Source organism: Astyanax mexicanus, chromosome 11 (assembly GCF_023375975.1).
Source record: "Astyanax mexicanus isolate ESR-SI-001 chromosome 11, AstMex3_surface, whole genome shotgun sequence".
In the NCBI taxonomy this organism is placed as follows: Eukaryota; Metazoa; Chordata; class Actinopteri; order Characiformes; family Acestrorhamphidae; genus Astyanax; species Astyanax mexicanus.
The window spans coordinates 47,725,492-47,742,552 of NC_064418.1; the positions used below are offsets into that span (position 1 = coordinate 47,725,492).

Here is a 17,061-nt window from a genome sequence, read left to right on the forward strand (position 1 = left end):
AAAACTTTAGTTTATGTCAGTATTTTACTTTTTCACAAAAATATGAAACTCATATATTATATATTAAAGTGTTTATTTCATTATGGCTTACAGCCAATGAAAACCCAAAAATCAGTGTCTCAGAAAATTAAAATATTACATAAGATCTATTGGTACTTTTGGAAGTGTGGGCAGTGTGCCAAATCCTGCTGGAAAATGAAATCAGCATCTCCATAAAACTGCACTGACTTTGGACTTGATATAACACAGTGGATCAACACCAGCAGATGACATGTATCCATAAACCATCACTGATTGGTGGAAACTTCACACTAGACCTCGAGCAGCTTGGACTGTGTGTCTCTTCATCCACTCTTCCTCAGCCTGCCTTGATTTAAAAATGAAATGTAAAATTTACTGATGATCAGTGATGGTTTGGAGAGACATGTCATTTGTTTAACTGTACATTACAAAAGTACAAATTACAAATCATGAGTGCAAAAAAACTTTACAAACTTTAAAACAGCAATTTCACAGAAGAACAAAAACATTACATATTTTTAAGACTCTAGATGCATCTCTGTATCACAAGTTGGAATTCACAGCAAAAAAAAAAAGTTCATGAAAAGATTGGTTTCCAGTACAGGCATTAAACCAAGTATCTTTAAACGGAGTCCACTCAAAATCTTGTGTAGTCCAAGACTAGGCTTAATCCCGGTCTAGGAAACTTCACAGACCTGACCTTGAGTACACTTCTTGACTTCCTCCTTTACTGGGTTTCACCAGAGTTTGGAAGGAAAGTGAACGAGTGGAAAGGGTCAATCTGACTAATGCTAATGACTAACACTTCTCCTATATTACTCGGTTTACTGTTGGAGAGCTTCAAATGTGATGGATTAATGCCCCTTATTATTTCAGCAAACCCTGGAAAATTAAAATTTAACACTGTCAACAAACTGAAGCTAAAAAAAGGCTAATTCAAAATATGCCAGACAATTCATCATGAACTCTTTCATGCTTGTTGTACTGTGTACATGAGAAATAAACATTAACATTTTAACACATATTTCAACATTAATTTTGGTCATTTTCTTATAAAAAAACATTATTTACAACAAACAAACAATGGTAATGCCGATATGATGTCTTGAAATTGGTAAAGCCATTAATCCTATACTACATTAATATTACTGTTTACATTAATGTTAATGTATCACTTCAAAGTGCTCTTTTGATAAAGAAATGTCTTTGAAGTTTCCCATACATTCAAGAACATAATCAAAACAATAAAACTAAGCCATAAAATACAGGCAAATACTGTCAAAGCATTTCACTGCTAGTTGTACCGTATATGCAGAGGTGGAAAAAGTACTGAATAATTGTAATTAAGTAAGAGTAACTTTACTTTGCTAAAATTCTACTCATATAAAAGTAAAAGTACCCATCTAAAAATCTACTCGTATAAAAGTAAAAAAAAAAGTATTTAATTTAAAATTTACTTTTATTTATTTGATGTAAAATAGTACAAATCAGTATTGGTTCAGACCACTCCATAAAACCTTTTTTAAGAACAAGGTTTCTATGATCCATTTTTTTTCTTTACTGGTAAAAAGTTTATATAGGTGACTATAAACTATATTTTTATAGTTTTACAGTTCATTATTATTTTTGAACTTGCTATTGCAATGCTTTATCTGATATTTACATGTTTTTTTTTTACATTCATGCAGATTGTTTAATGTTCCCAATAAAAACTTAAGGAATTATTATTAAAAACATGAAATTGGTCGGCACATGCGCAGTGCCAAATAGAAGCACATATCTATGGGTAGCATAACTCGACAGAACACTGGTTCAGCTGGCACCGCTGATTCACACAGCGTCTCTCCTGCTAACTGTAATAAACACTGCTGGGAAAAGTTCTGCTGTGCTGCCACAGAGAACAAAACTCATTTTTTTTTATTATTTAAACAATTTGTTCTTTTCCCCAGCATTTAATTTTTTACTCAGTAACAGGAAGTTTTCCAAAGTAGTGAAGTACATTACTTGTGTCAAAATGAACTTGAGTAAAAGTAAAATTACCTATTTTAAAAACTACAAATTAAAAAATGACAAGTTACTCATAAAATCTACTCAATTACAGTAATGAGAATAAATGTAATTAGTTACTTTCCACCTCTGCGTATATGACTATGCACATGGAAAACTAAAACTTTTTGATAATTTAACAGCTTTACATTCAGCTTTAGTTTTGCAATGTAACCTACACTTCAGACTGCAAAATAAAATAAGTTTTAGTTAGTCCGTCTTCAAGCAAATGATGAAGTGTGCATCTGCTTGGCTGCAATGACAATCTGCAGATAAGACTGGAAGCCTCTGGTGGTACAGACAGCTGAGCTCAGGTAGTCTGAAGGTTGGGTTAACTTGCAAAAAAAGAGCAAAAAATATAAAGCCACAAAATCATCTTCTGTTACAGAGCAGCGTACAAGAAAAACAGAAGATATTTTTTTTTTTAGTTTTTTGATAGGGTGATTTTTGATGGAGATCTGTGTATCTACAATTTACTCCTATACACTGCATCTTCTTAAAAAAAAGGCTAGGGGTTGAAAGTGTTGATCTTCTCAGGTAAACTTATGGACCGTGCTGTAGATTGGGTTTTCTTCATTCCTGCAACATTGAGAAGAAACATTAAGACAAGATTATTTATGTGCAGTGGAAAGATCAGAACAAAGGACAAAAGTATTGGGACATCTGTACTAAAAAGGGTAGATCCTACTTATGCTGGAGTAACTGTTTCTACTGTCCAGGGCTGGCTTTCTACTAAATTCTAAAGCTTTAGTGAGGTCAGAATGCTAGATAGACTTCTCATCCTCAACTTCTCAACTTATTCCATCCAAAAATACTCCACAGCTCAATGTAGGGAAGCTTTATACCCTATATTCTAATGCAGTACAAATACCTCGCCCAACCCCAGTGGAGAAAAGTAGCAGATGGCTCCGAGAGTTAGCTTGAAGGATTAGCGCCATTGCTAAACTGACATGCAATAAACAGTGCAACCGGCCACAAACACACTCACTTAGACAAACTCATCATTACCATCATTAATAAGGTGTCTGACTGAAGAGCAAAGCTAGGCGAGGAGTGGCGGTTAGGGTGATTGAGTGTGTAGCGTGGACTATATCTGGTTTGTATTAAGAGTTGCAATCACTTCAGGGATCGGGTCAGGATATCAATTATAATGTTCAGGTGAGGTGAGATGAAAGAACATTCAGATCCAGCTCCAGAATGCAACTTAACTTTAATAATGCATGAGCATTATCCTGGCTGTACATGTGTGTGTGTGTGTGTGTGTGTGTGTGTGTGGTCTATTTTCAATGGACGCACACAGTAAGAGGCACACGGTGAGACTGATTAGATGAAAGGCTGTGTCATACTAATACCTCTCTGAACCACATTGTGTAGGATTGTACACTAGTGCAACAGGGTCCACCTACTGGCGAAAATAAGAACTACATGCAAAACACTAAACACTAAACTACAGACCTACTGAACAAGAGGGATGCAACCTGGTCAAATAACAATCTTTTGTACAGCCGCCCCCAAATTTGGTATCCAAATTTGACCACTAGGTGTCTGTATTGTCCTGAGGTAGGGCTGAGAGCCTAATGAGGCGTACGACTGGACGAGTGTAGGTACGGTCCTTTACTTGAACCACAGCTGTCCTCACACGTCCATCTGCTCCAGGTATGACACTCTTCACTGTCCCTACTTGCCAGAGGGCTCTTGGTGCCTGCTGATCAACAATAAGAACTACAGTGCCGACAGTAATGGCATCTTTCTCTGTCTGCCATTTCTGCCGAGCTTGTAAGGTGGGCAGAAAGTGGTGAATGTAGTGCTTCCAGAAGTGATCCGCTAACACCTGTGAATGACGCCACCTTTTCCGACTTAACAGTTCACACTCAGGATAGACCACTTGTGGAAGTGAGGAGTCTGGCCGCCCCATCAACAAGCAGTTGGGCGTGACTGGGTCTGGGTCGGCGAGATCAGAGGAAACATAGCCCAGGGGCCTAGAGTTGATTATGCCCTCTACTTCGATGAGGACAGTCATTAACACCTCCTCTGGCACAATCTGAGCTCCTAGAGTGGTGCGGAGGGCGTTCTTAACAGATCTCACCTCTCGCTCCCATGATCCACCAAAATGTGGAGCATTGGGGGGATTGAAACGAAAGCGAATCTGTTGAGAAGCAAGGTGGTTCGTACTTGCAGGTTCCATGGCATGGAAGGCTTCATGGAGCTCTTTGCTTCCTCCCTTAAAATTAGTGCCTTGATCAGAAAGGATCTCATGGGGCTTTCCTCTGCGAGCTATGAAGCGTCTGAGTGACATCAGAAACGAGTCTGTGTCCATGTTCGGTAGCAGGTCGAGATGGATAGCTCGAGTTGTAAGGCACTTGTACAGGATACCCCACCTCTTTTCAGTGCGTCGTCCCACCTTTACAAGCATAGGGCCAAAGCAGTCGACTCCTGTTGAATAGAAGGCGGGTTGGAAAAGTCGCAAACTGGAGGGAGGTAAATCTGCCATTCGTGGAACTTGGGGGCTGCCTCTCCATTTCCTGCATTCCACACAGTTACGCTGGTATTTCTTGACTGCCTCTCTGCCTCTTAATAGCCAATACTTCCTGCGCAGTTCTGCAAAAACACGCTCTGCTCCAGGGTGGTGTAGCTGGTGGTCATAATGCTGAATCAGGAGTTTGGAAACCGGGTGAGAGGAGGAAAGGAGAATGGGATGCAGAACATCTGGACTTAGGCTGTCACATCTACGGAGCCTACCACCAACACGAATTAAGCCTGAAGTCTGGTGATATTCAGGGGCCAGTGTGAGCACTCTGCTGGTAGATGGGAGAGCCTTTCCGGCTTTGAGAAGTGTCACCTCTTCAGGGAAGCTTTCCCTTTGTGCATGTCTCAGTAGTTCTAGCTCTGCTTTCTGATAATCATCAGCAGTGGGATGTTTGTCACTGGCTGCTCCATGTAGTGCTCGCGCAGTAACTTCAAGTAGCTCTTGGAAGGTACTGAACTGCCGGATGTAGGGTATAGGTGGAACTGTAGCATCAGTTGTCAAGCCACAAAACACTGTGCTCCTCAGCTCCTCTGTTTCTTCAGTGACTTGGCCAGTTGGAGCCTCAGGCCACTGGTCAGATGACTGCAGAAGAAAGGAGGGTCCATGACTCCAGCGACTCATTCCAGTGAGCTGGGATAGAGTCTTCCCTCTCGTAATGTCATCTGCTGGGTTAGAGGCAGAGTCAATGTAGCGCCAAGCTCTGATGTCTGATAACTCCTGTATCTCTGCGACTCTTGTGCCTACAAACACTTTAAATCTGCAGGATTCGGATTGAAGCCAGTTGAGTACTGTGGTGGAATCTGTCCAATATACTACCTCTTGGATCTGGATGGTGAGTTCTTTAAGCAACACTGAAACTAACTGTGCTCCAGTTAAGGCTCCACACAGTTCAAGTCGGGGTATGGAGAGTTGCTTCTTTGGTGCAACTCTGGACCTGGCAGCTAGGAATGCGACTTGAACTTGTCCATTACCAGTATCAGTGCGCAAATATGCCACAGATCCGTAAGCGCGTTCAGATGCATCACAGAACACATGGATAGTCTGGCTGGCGGTGCTACAGTCGATGTTGTGATCAGTGTAGCATCTGGGTAATGTGATCTGTGACAGCTGAGGAAGCTCTTCTTCCCATGATTTCCAAGCTTGAATGATATCTTCAGGTAGGTTGGGGTCATCCCAACCTCTCTTCTTGTCCCAGAGACGCTGCACAATGATCTTCGCTCTGGTTGTGTATGGAATAATATACCCCAGTGGATCATATTGTTGGGCAAGAAGACGGTAGATGTTGCGCATAGTTGGTTTGGGACATTCACTGTGGTACTGCTTATAGCGGAGTGTGTCTGAATTACACTGCCATAACAGCCCTAATGTGCGCTCTTGAGGGTCATCTGTCTGTTGAGTGAACCAGAGGGTGCTGTTCTCCGACCTTGAGTCTTTCGACAGGTTTTCAATTACGGCAGGAACATTGCTGGCCCATTCCCTGAGCTCAAATCCACCTTCAAGGAGTAATGTGTGAAGTCGACTCACCAGCTGCTTGGCTTGATCTTCTGACTGGAGGCTCTGCAAACAATTGTCTACATAGAAACTGCGTTCTATTGACAGGCGAGCATCCTCTTCTGGTGTAGTGTGTCTCTGGATGTGAGTCTGTAGTGCGAAAGTGGCACAACACGGACTACACGTTGTACCAAACGGGAGCACCTGCCACTCATAGATGATGGGTTCCTGGTCCACTTTACTATCTCGCCATAGGAAGCGAAGAAAGGGTTTGTCTTCATCCAGCAGCCGGACCTGATGAAACATTCCTTTCACGTCACTGCTGATGGCTACTGGGTGTTCTCGGAACCTGATAAGGACTCCTAGAAGGCTGGCTCCAAGCGTGGGTCCAGGAAGAAGGTGATCATTGAGGCTCTGCCCGTTGCAATTAAAGGAGCAATTAAAGACTATCCGGTGCTTCCCATTGTGCTGGACAATGTGGTGTGGAATAAACCAGGAAGAGTTGCTCTCTTTTGTCTTGGCTGGGACTATGGCTTTAATGTAACCAGCATCAATGAGCTTGTGGATTTCCTTCGAGTAGATGGCAGCCTTTTCTGGGTCTCTAAGTAGCCGTCTCTCCAGCCCATGTAGCTGTGGCAGGACTGCTTCTTTAGATGAATGGAGACGGGGGATGTTTTGTTTCCATAGTAATGGAGCTGCGTACCTGTTCACACCATCTACCATTACTCTGGTGGTCTTTTCCTCTAAGATACGGACTGCCTCTGCATCTTGTCTCGACCTGGTGACCAACCGTTCACTCCTGTATGGCAGCGTATCTAACTGCCAAAGCTTCTCCACATGACTTAGAAGCTCAGCTTCTGGGGATTTGCAGGTAGTGAAGAGGCATTGCTGTGGGGAGAGTTGTTGGCATAAGAGACTTATGGGGCCTTGTAAAGTCCATCCTAATCTAGTGTGAACTGCTGCAGGTCCACCTGGTGGGCCGAGACGTACTGGTTCAACTGGTGTAACTAGATGTGGGTAATCTGACCCAATCAATAGTAATGGCTGGGCCCCTTTAATAGTTGGCAGTGGAATGTCTCTGAGATGATGATACTTCTCCTGTAGAGCTTCGACTGGGTAGGTATGACAGGCTAGGTTCAACTCCTTGGCTGTGAAGGCTTTGTTGATTTGGTAGGACTGGTTAGGTTGTGAGGCAGGAGCAACTGAGAAGGAGACAGTGGCTCCATGGATGGTGCAGACTTCTTGCCGAACTGTGCAGAGGGTAAGATCTTCTGGCTTTCCTTTAAGGCCCAATTGAATTGCAGCATCATGTAGGAGTATTGTGCGCTCTGACCCATCGTCCAATATTGCATAGGTCTCAAGTACCCTCGAGCCGCTTTGCAGGAAGACTCGACACAACTTAAGTACAACTTGCCGGCTACTAGCTGGCCTGTCAATGTACAGATTCTCTACCACCGAACTCACAAGACATGTGCTTGACTCAGGTGCTTGGGTTCTATCAGTTGCTGTGGTAATCTGGCTGGTATTCACATTATGAAGAATATCCAGATGCCTCCTCTCACACTGTTTGCACTTGGCTTTGAGGTTGCACTTTGCTGCCTGATGTTCACGTCCACATCGCCAACATCGACTGTTTGCTTTAATCCACTCCGTCTTCTGCTCTACTGACAAGAGCTTGAAATTGCTGCACTGATTTAGATAATGCTGCTCAGTATTGCAGAAGGGACAATATTTCTTTGGCTTGTCTTGTGTGAATTCCTTCACAGCTGGATCCTTGTCTGTTCTCATCTTTGACTGACGGGATTCACTACTGAGAAGAATAGCAGTAGATCTGTGTAACTTATAGTCTGGACGGCGGCTCCTGGGCGGAGCTTGTCTCTCTCTCACTAATGTACTGCTATGTTGGTCACTACTAACTTGAACTCGTACCTCGTACTCAAGCCAGTCGGCCATATCAGGCAGGGTTGGAACTGGAGTGTTAACTGGATTCACAAATCTGTGAAAGTTTGCTCTTAGGTCATGTGGCAACTTGGCTAAAAGGCGAGAGACATGTGAACCACACCGCAGTTCTGTCCATCCTTGACTTCCAAGTTGTTGCAGCATTCCCACTAAAGCACGAACTTGAAGGGCAAATGACTTGAAAGCTTTAACATCCCCAGCACGGATATTTGGTCCGTCCATCAGATTTGAAATCCTCTTCAGTGCCAACTGCTGTGGTTGACCATACATCTCAGTGAGTGCCCTTATAGTGTCTGTGAATGGGCGTGGACTGTTAGTGTAGGAGTCAGCTATAAGTAGCGCCTCTTCACACTTGAGATGGTCTGTGAGTATTTGAAACTTAAAGTGCTCTGGAGCATCATAAGGGAGTAAATTGTCCAGGGCTAGTTTCAATCTGGCAAACTCACGTGGGTCCTCGGACTTAAAATCAGGGATAGTTGGCTTGGGACCACGATAGGCATCTAGAGCTGGGTGTTTGTCATAGTGAGAAGCACAACGTGAAGAATAGTACTGCTGGTCAGGTGAGTATCTATCTCCCCTATATCTCTCTCTGTCATATCCATGATGAGATGCATCATAATCATCAGGGTGACCTCTGTTATCAGGAGAGCATCCCCTCTCAGGCCCATAGTAACGGCTTTCACGGTGAGATCTTAGGCTACTTGATCGGTAGGGCTTAGAGGGACTACAATCATCACTGTAGTATGGATGACTTGACTTGGGTGGAGGGATACTGTAAGTGCGGTGATGTCTGTCATCATGGTGATAGGGCTTGTCGTAGCTGTCGTATTCATCCTCATACTCCGAATGATACTTGGCACCTGGTATGGATGCTGCTTTGGGACGTGGCCGTTGGCTATCACTTGACTTATCACAAGTTCTTCTGTGTGGCTTAAAGTCCTTGTGACGTGATGGTTCCTTCTCTGGACAATCCTCAACATCTAAATCCAGAAGCTTGGCTTGGGAGCAGGGAGATGAACTTCGAGAGGTCACAGGAGAATTGTCATCTTTAGTGATCAATCCTGCTTTCTGCAAGCTGCACTCGAGGTCCTCAATAGAGTCACAGCAGCGACCTTGTAGAGATGGAGGAACATCACTGTGCACCAGTGGGGCACTTACTAGCTGACGTGGGTCTTTAGGACCACTAGATGGCGTCGGCCTACTTGTAGGTGCTGGTATAGTTGATGTATTGTCCTCTCCATGCTTGTGCAGCGACCGAGGTTGTGAGGCCTGCCCAGGAGATTGCTGGATCATGTCAGTAAGACGCTGGACATCTCTGCGTAGTTGGCAATTTTCTTCTTTCATGCTGCGGAGAAATCTAAACACTTCAGATGAAGATGCTTGCTCATCATCCGGTACATGACACCTTGGGGTGTAGCTGACTTCATAATCCTGTAGATAGGATGGAATGTGTCTCGATCTCTGTGGCCTGTTTCTGTTTCTGACATCTCTCTCTTGTGACCTGGACATATTGACTGTAGTGGTTGCTTGAATCCGGCTCGAAGGACCAAAATTGTAGCGTGGACTATATCTGGTTTGTATTAAGAGTTGCAATCACTTCAGGGATCGGGTCAGGATATCAATTATAATGTTCAGGTGAGGTGAGATGAAAGAACATTCAGATCCAGCTCCAGAATGCAACTTAACTTTAATAATGCATGAGCATTATCCTGGCTGTACATGTGTGTGTGTGTGTGTGTGTGTGTGTGTGGTCTATTTTCAATGGACGCACACAGTAAGAGGCACACGGTGAGACTGATTAGATGAAAGGCTGTGTCATACTAATACCTCTCTGAACCACATTGTGTAGGATTGTACACTAGTGCAACAGGGTCCACCTACTGGCGAAAATAAGAACTACATGCAAAACACTAAACACTAAACTACAGACCTACTGAACAAGAGGGATGCAACCTGGTCAAATAACAATCTTTTGTACAGAGTGAATATGAAGCAATCTGATTGGCCGAAAGCACTCTGATTATGCGCAGATCTCTGTGACATAGCAGTGAAATCAACTTCAGTGACAACTTGGCTAAAACTGGCTAAATGTGAAATCAAATGATATGCATACTTTAGAACATAGAAAGCATACTATTAGGTCAAAATGCATGACTGTTACGTAAAAAGAGTACATGGTGGCAGATCTGCTAATGGCAGTACTTCTCCATAGGGACTAGACAAGCAGTGTGTCTGTGAATCTGAACATCATTCGATTTAGTTCTATTTTGTTGAATGTTAAAGCTGAAACTATTATTTCAGGAGCTTTCTTATAAACAATAAACTTAGCTAAATATTTTGGAGTTCACCACAATTGGGTTACAAGTGTTTTATGGTGAATCCAACCAAAATACAATGGTTGATGTGGCGTAGTGGATAACACTACCTCCTGCCTGTGGGCTACCGCATGATGTGGGAGACTGTGGTTCAATTCATGGTCTCAGTGAATGAATGCTGCACTAATCCAATAAATGTCCTTGAGCAAGACTTCTAACACTACCAACTCTGTAATAGGAATAAACTTGTAATTCTAAATGCCATAAACGTAAATGTAAAGATTCATAAAGCATTGTTAGCTACACTTTTTTACAGCAATGCATTATGTGAACATCATGGAACACGTCTAAAGATAAAAGCTGGCCAGTACTTTGTGTAACAACATTGCCATAACTCCTCTTTGCAAGTATGGACCAGGGCTTTCTGGAGACCAGAAACAACCAGGCCTTTTTAATATTATAACTCCCAATGTGGTGTAGCCACCCTAAATTTACTTGTGCGGGCGGTTATCTGAGTTCTAACGAAACGCAGCATTACTACCTGATTAAATCATACATAACGAAATATGAGAAGTCTAGAAGAAATCTTCTGCTTTCAAATAAAATGTTATACCACTTTACACAGCTTAAATTAAACAGTTTTACTCACAAATAATATCATTCAGTGTTTAGACCATTTGTTCATTGCTCAAAAACTTAATTTACACACATTTGTTCTTCTGGGAAAACTAGTACACAGTTTGATTTGTGTTGGCAGTGATGAACTGCTGTTTATTGCAGCATGAAACTGAAGGTTCTGCTTTTTACTTAGATGTACTGATTGTGTAAGTGCTATTTATAATCTACTTTTCAGAGCGGATGGGGTCAGCTGTATTGCCTACCGAGGAGCTCCTGTGTTAGCTTTGACCACTGTGGAGTACAGCACTTCCTCTTCTGCATTTACAGCATTTTTCTGATTAGCAGTGGAGCTGAGAGGCACTTTCTTTGTGCGAGGGTTTTTGAACTGAACAGTGGAGTACTGAACTTCATCCTGGTCATCTGAGGGTGCAGCTCCTCTGGGCCCAGAGGTCATGGCCAGGTCTGATACAGTTTCATAAACTGGAGCCGACAGAGGCTGAGGGAGAGAGAATTAATTGATCAGAGATCAGAAGATCATAATCTCACTAAGAAACTACATTTAATGCATATGAAATGTCCTATTGGCTTTTTATTGGCATTAAAACGTACCTCTCCAGTATTTCCTTCACTTCTGCTGCGGGACTGTGCTGATCGTTTCCTGTTAAGAGAATTGAAATAAAGCCACATTTTAGGCATTAAATAATGCTGCTATTGTTAATATTTGATGACCATATACAGGGCACTATGAAAACTGCCAAGGTTTGGGGTTATTAACAGTCTTTTCTCTGTGCACATCATTTGAAAATCAGTGAAATACACCTGTGATGAGTGAGTGAATGTTTGCAGCCACCAAATTAATGTAAAAAACACCCAATGCAATGAAGTATAATATAACTAATCATTAAATATACATCTAACTGTAATATTAGACAATGTTGTGTTTATATTTATACTGAGATTAAATCACACACAGTGCTGGACTACTTACGTGACTTTTGAAGGCAGTTGATTGCACTGGATTTTATTAAGAGGTTCATTACTCTTTGTGTTGGTCTGTTGCTTAAAATCTCAATAAAATACACTTAAGTTTATGGTTGTAAGATGAAGAAAAGTTCAAGGAGTATGAATACCTTTGCAAGCCACTGTATAAGTATCAGACTGTGCATCATATATTGTTGCATTTGGAAGATGTGTAAAAACTTAAACGTTTCCAGTGTCTTACCTCATCCACAAAATGACTGCGATGAATAGCAGAAGCAAAACGATGATGACTCCAGAAGCTGCATATATTGCAGCTGTGTTATCTAAATTAATGAGGAGGATTAACGTGTTAAATGTGAATAAAAAGGACCAAAGGAGTGTCTAGTAAAGCCATAAAACAGACCGAAAAATAGCAATCATTGACTGGTCTTTTATTGACCTCAGAGTAGAGAGAAAAGGAAATGTAATTAGCCTATTACACACCTGCAATAAACAGCCTCTCTGATGAGTTGGATGATCCATATTGATTCTCTGCCAGACAGTAGAAAACTCCAGCTGTTCCAGCAGGTAAAGTTAAATTAGAGCCGTTTCTAAAAGGTTCAGATCTGCTTCCTGTCTTCCTGAACCAGGTGTAGGAGCTGGCAGGGTTGGAGTCGCTGACGCACACCAGCGTGATCGAGCCGTTAAACCCGTTAAACTCAGATAGAGATGGAGGTCTGGGAGGATCTAAACAGCACAGAGACTGAGCTAATCACTGAACTTCTTACACTCAGAAGAAACAGGATCATACAGAACAAACTGCACTTACAGAACACGTCCAGACGGGCGGGTGCAGAGCTGTGCTGTCCGAGCTGGTTGAGAGCGGTGCAGTAGTACAGTCCGCTGTGCTGGGAGCTGATGTTGGTGATGCTGTAATTCTGGCCTGTTCCCAGTGATTCATTTACACTTTGTTTAAACCAGTTGAAGGTGAGAACAGGAGGATCTGCATCACTGCTGCAGGTCAGAGTCACTGATTCTCCCGCCTTTCTCTCTCCAGAGGGAAGAACATCCGCTCTGGTGTCTTTAGGAGAATCTAAATGGAGAACAGATATTAAAATTCTATGGATTATCTACAAATTACTAAATGGACTGAAACATAAACACATCAACTACCATGCTGAAGAAATGCAGCCCTACTGTAATATTTCAGTTTCCAAAGAGCAGATAAACCAAATAAAGCTGCCTCCAGTCACATTAGCTATGGTTCTGTCCAGACGATTGACTAAGAGGTAAATTAGTAAATGTGAAAATCTGAACTCACACACTGTAGCAGAGCGACAGCCTTCAACAGCACAGCTGTAGCTGACGTTTACACTGACCACAGCTACAGGGCAGGAGGCAGATCTGCAGTTAGATACAGGCTGTCCGTTCCTGTACCAGGTGTAGTTGGAGTAGGACTGAGAGCCAATCGAGCTACAGGTCAGTGTTACTGTCTGTTCTTCTGCAGGAGCAGATGCAGCACCTTCCCCTTTTACCTGCAGACTTTCAAACACACCTGAAACATAGAGACTCCGAATTGGAAATCCCAGAAACGTTTATATTTGACTCAATCAACACTCTACACCAGGTGTTCTTAAAGGCCAATTTTTTACTTCTGGGCCATACTCACACCGTAGCCCAACGTGCACCTCCCCAGAAATGTAACTATGTGTTGCATGACATGAACAGCAGCAGCTGTGATTGGGCCGCTGACCCTCGTATTCCCACCCACACCTTCCTGCTTTCACAGTTTACACTGAGCAGTGATGCAGAGTTGCGAACGTACAAACACAACGCATTGACTCAGCGCAGAAGTATAAGCTAGCCTTAACTTGTGGGTCCTGATATATTCACTGGGGAAAGCATGCTAATTAATGATGTTTTCTCTGATAAATGTGAGGAATTCTGAGATTCGTGCATATGCATTGTGGGTCTGCTCATCTGTATTCCCTTAAACATTTACTGCTTTTTAAAGGGTAGAAGTGAAAAGTTTAGTTTGGATCAGATAACTGTGCAATCTGTTCCCCTATCGTACCCCTATATGTGCTCACCGGTCAACTTATTGTGACTAAATTTAAACATGGTGGCACCCGGGGGAGCTCTACAGGAAGGTACTGTGTGTATAAACAGTGATTTTAATAAACTATCTGTGCACTTTTAAAGATCTCAGTGCCTTGTTTAAAATTTCAGACCTCTCAGAATTCAACTAATGAAGTGTGGAGCTACTTTGAGCTTGTTAATGGTTTTAACATGTCTGTTAATCCTGTTAGGAGCATCGGCTAAAACGCTGTATTTCAGAATGCTGATTTCTCTTTTAAATACTGTTTAAAAGCTGCAGTTGTAAACAATCTAAACCCTGAATGTTAGCTGCCCCAAGTTATAAGAGGGATAAAAGCTTTAGGGATAAATAACTTCAAGCTTTAAGAAAATGAATAAACTGTGTTTATTTAGTAGTAAAAGTTATTCTATGGTTTATGCTTAAAGATGCACTTTTGGTAACAATTTACAACATGGGTATTTGTTAATTACCAGCACCTATTAATTGACACTCATTAACACATTATTAATTATTATTTAATTACAAATAATTCATAACGTTTAATCTAGTGTCAATTAACAATTAGTTGAGACATTATTTACCATTTAACAATGTTTATTACTGTTGTAAGCACTGTTGTGATGTTTATTGTAAAGTGTTACCAATTTCATTTGTTTGGATATTTACACTTAGCATGTCCAAATACTACAGTATCACATGTGGTTGCCACGGTTTTGCTAAAGTTAGCTGGGTGCAGGGCTCACTGGAAGCTTACAGTGAGATGATAACAGAGTGAGTGCAGTGTAAAGTGATGTCTTACAGACAGCAGCAGAGCGGATCTCCTCGTGTTCTTTCACAGCACAGGAGTAGCTGCCTGCATCCACAGTGCGGTCCCTCAGATACAGTACAGCTCCGTTCTGCTCAGATACAGGCTGTTCGTTCCTGTACCAGATGTAGGTGGGGTTAGTCAGAGTGCAGGTGGAGCTACAGGTCAGCCACTTTCCTCCATGTGAATTTGACACTTTAATTTTCAGACCTGCAGGTGATTTTAAACATGATTTAGTCTAATTTTTAATCTAGTTAAAATCTTTCATACTTAACTAAACTTGTTTTATTTGATTCAGAACTACCTGTGACAGACAGACTGACTCCAGATCTGCCAAAGTATTTACCACCAGGATCATCAGTGAGGAATCTGAACCAGTATATTCGAGAATCGCTCGCTCTCAGACCAGTGATTCTCACTGTGTGGTAGAGCTGGTTCTGGTACTGGGTCTGGTAATACTGCACTCTCTTCTTATACTGATCATCATCTTGCAACTCTTCAGGCTCAACTCCAGGCTGGTCATTAATGAACCAGAATGATTCAGTCACTGTGAGTCCTCCAGGGTGTTTATAAGAGCAGGAGAGATCAACTGATGAACCTTCCAGAGCACACACATGACTATGAGTGTAAGTCACTCCCCACTGCTTCTCACCCAGTTTACCTGGAACACAGAATCACAGTCAGTACAGAATTAAACAAAGAATAATAAACATAACATTTCATATAAGAATATAAATAATAAGAATAAAGCTTAATCGGAATAAGAATAAAGCTAGGCTCAGTATCAGTGTTCTTAGCTGCAGTATAAGCTACTAATAAAATAAGGGCCAAAATTAACATTACTTATAATTATAAACATTGTTAAATTGTTTAATTAATTTATCAGCTAATTGTAAATTGACTCTAGTTAAGACATTATTAACCATTACTACATTTTAATGTTTAAGAATGTTGTAAATAATAATTAGTTGAAAATTTTCGAGTGATTAATAATGTAAACTAGTGTCAATCAATAATTAGTTAAGACATTCCATTGTGATTATTGTTAATTAATGTACCCTTATTGTAAAGTGTGACCCTTATATTTGGAGCCCTGTTTTAATGACCAATAGGCGAGCAGTTAATTATGAACCATGCAGCTTGGTTTAGGACGTGTGTCAGTATGTCTTTGCTATTGTACCGATGGGAAAAGTACACCTTTGTGCGCCTATTTTAATGAAGCAGCGTTTCCGTGCTTCTCATCGGAGAAAACTGACCTGCTCAATCACACTGTAAAGGTGTGTAAGCAGCTGATTTATGGGAACAGCAATGATCATTTATTTTGTTTTCTGTTTATTGCTGATGTAAAAGTTGGGTTTGTGCACGGCTGCATGTCCATTTGTGTGTGTAATGAGCGGGGGTGTATGTGCATTGAGCATGCATGGCCTGCCTCCACTGCCAAGATAGCAATTCACTTCTGACTGTTGACTGTAGTCAGGATTCAAATCAGTCAGTGGAGCTCCTATGTTTTTCGCCACCAAGATAGCAATACGCCAGAAATTTACATGAACACACCTCATTTCTAGACCACCATGCCTATCAGTGTAAATATATTCACAAGCACCTTTTCTATTTAAATGCAGACAAACCAAGTCTTCCTGAAGCTGCGGGAGTCTCCCGCATTTCGGTAGTGGCAGAACTACATTTAGAGTGAATGATGCACAGAGAGATAAGCAATTAAGTACAGTAGAGCTTTAAGAGACACTGATCCACACTTTGTGCACAGAATTGTATTTTTATAATACCTTATTTTCACACTTTTTTTTTGCATCAAACGAGTACTTTTAATTGCCTTTTTTGGCACTGACATCTGTCTCCATGTATTATAATTTTCACCCGTCTAATTTTAAGTTATACTTTAATTTATTGCAGCAAATGTAATTTAAAAATCAAATGAATATCTATACTACACAAAATATTAAGAGATATTGCTTTATTGTGGTTAACTAAAATCACTGCATCTATGTAAATAGATGAGGAGGACTGTGCACCTTCCTGAACTGGCTATTTTCAATAAATGCTGCTGATTTAGATTTATTCCAACTTAAATAATAATGCATATTAATTTCCAGTATAACACAATAAATACTTATATTAAGTTTTATTAGCTTGTGTATATCTGTATAAATCTGTGCTAAATATAAACAACATTTTGGGTAATTTTCAGTAATTTTATAGTTGA

At 41.4% G+C, this 17,061-nt stretch overlaps 1 protein-coding gene across 1 annotated transcript in view; it reads right to left on the minus strand.

Moving 5' to 3' along the window:
• Positions 1-33: 33 nt before the first annotated feature.
• LOC111196591 (low affinity immunoglobulin gamma Fc region receptor II-like) overlaps positions 34-17,061 on the minus strand; it is a 29,028-nt gene continuing 12,000 nt past the window's right edge. The window contains exons 6-9 of the mRNA XM_049485133.1: positions 12,200-12,281; positions 11,587-11,635; positions 11,241-11,473; positions 34-2,646 (exon numbers count right to left, since the gene is read on the minus strand). Of these exons, the coding sequence (XP_049341090.1) occupies positions 2,601-2,646; positions 11,241-11,473; positions 11,587-11,635; positions 12,200-12,281 (410 nt within the window). The 3' untranslated portion in view covers positions 34-2,600. The remainder of the gene's footprint in view (positions 2,647-11,240; positions 11,474-11,586; positions 11,636-12,199; positions 12,282-17,061) is intronic.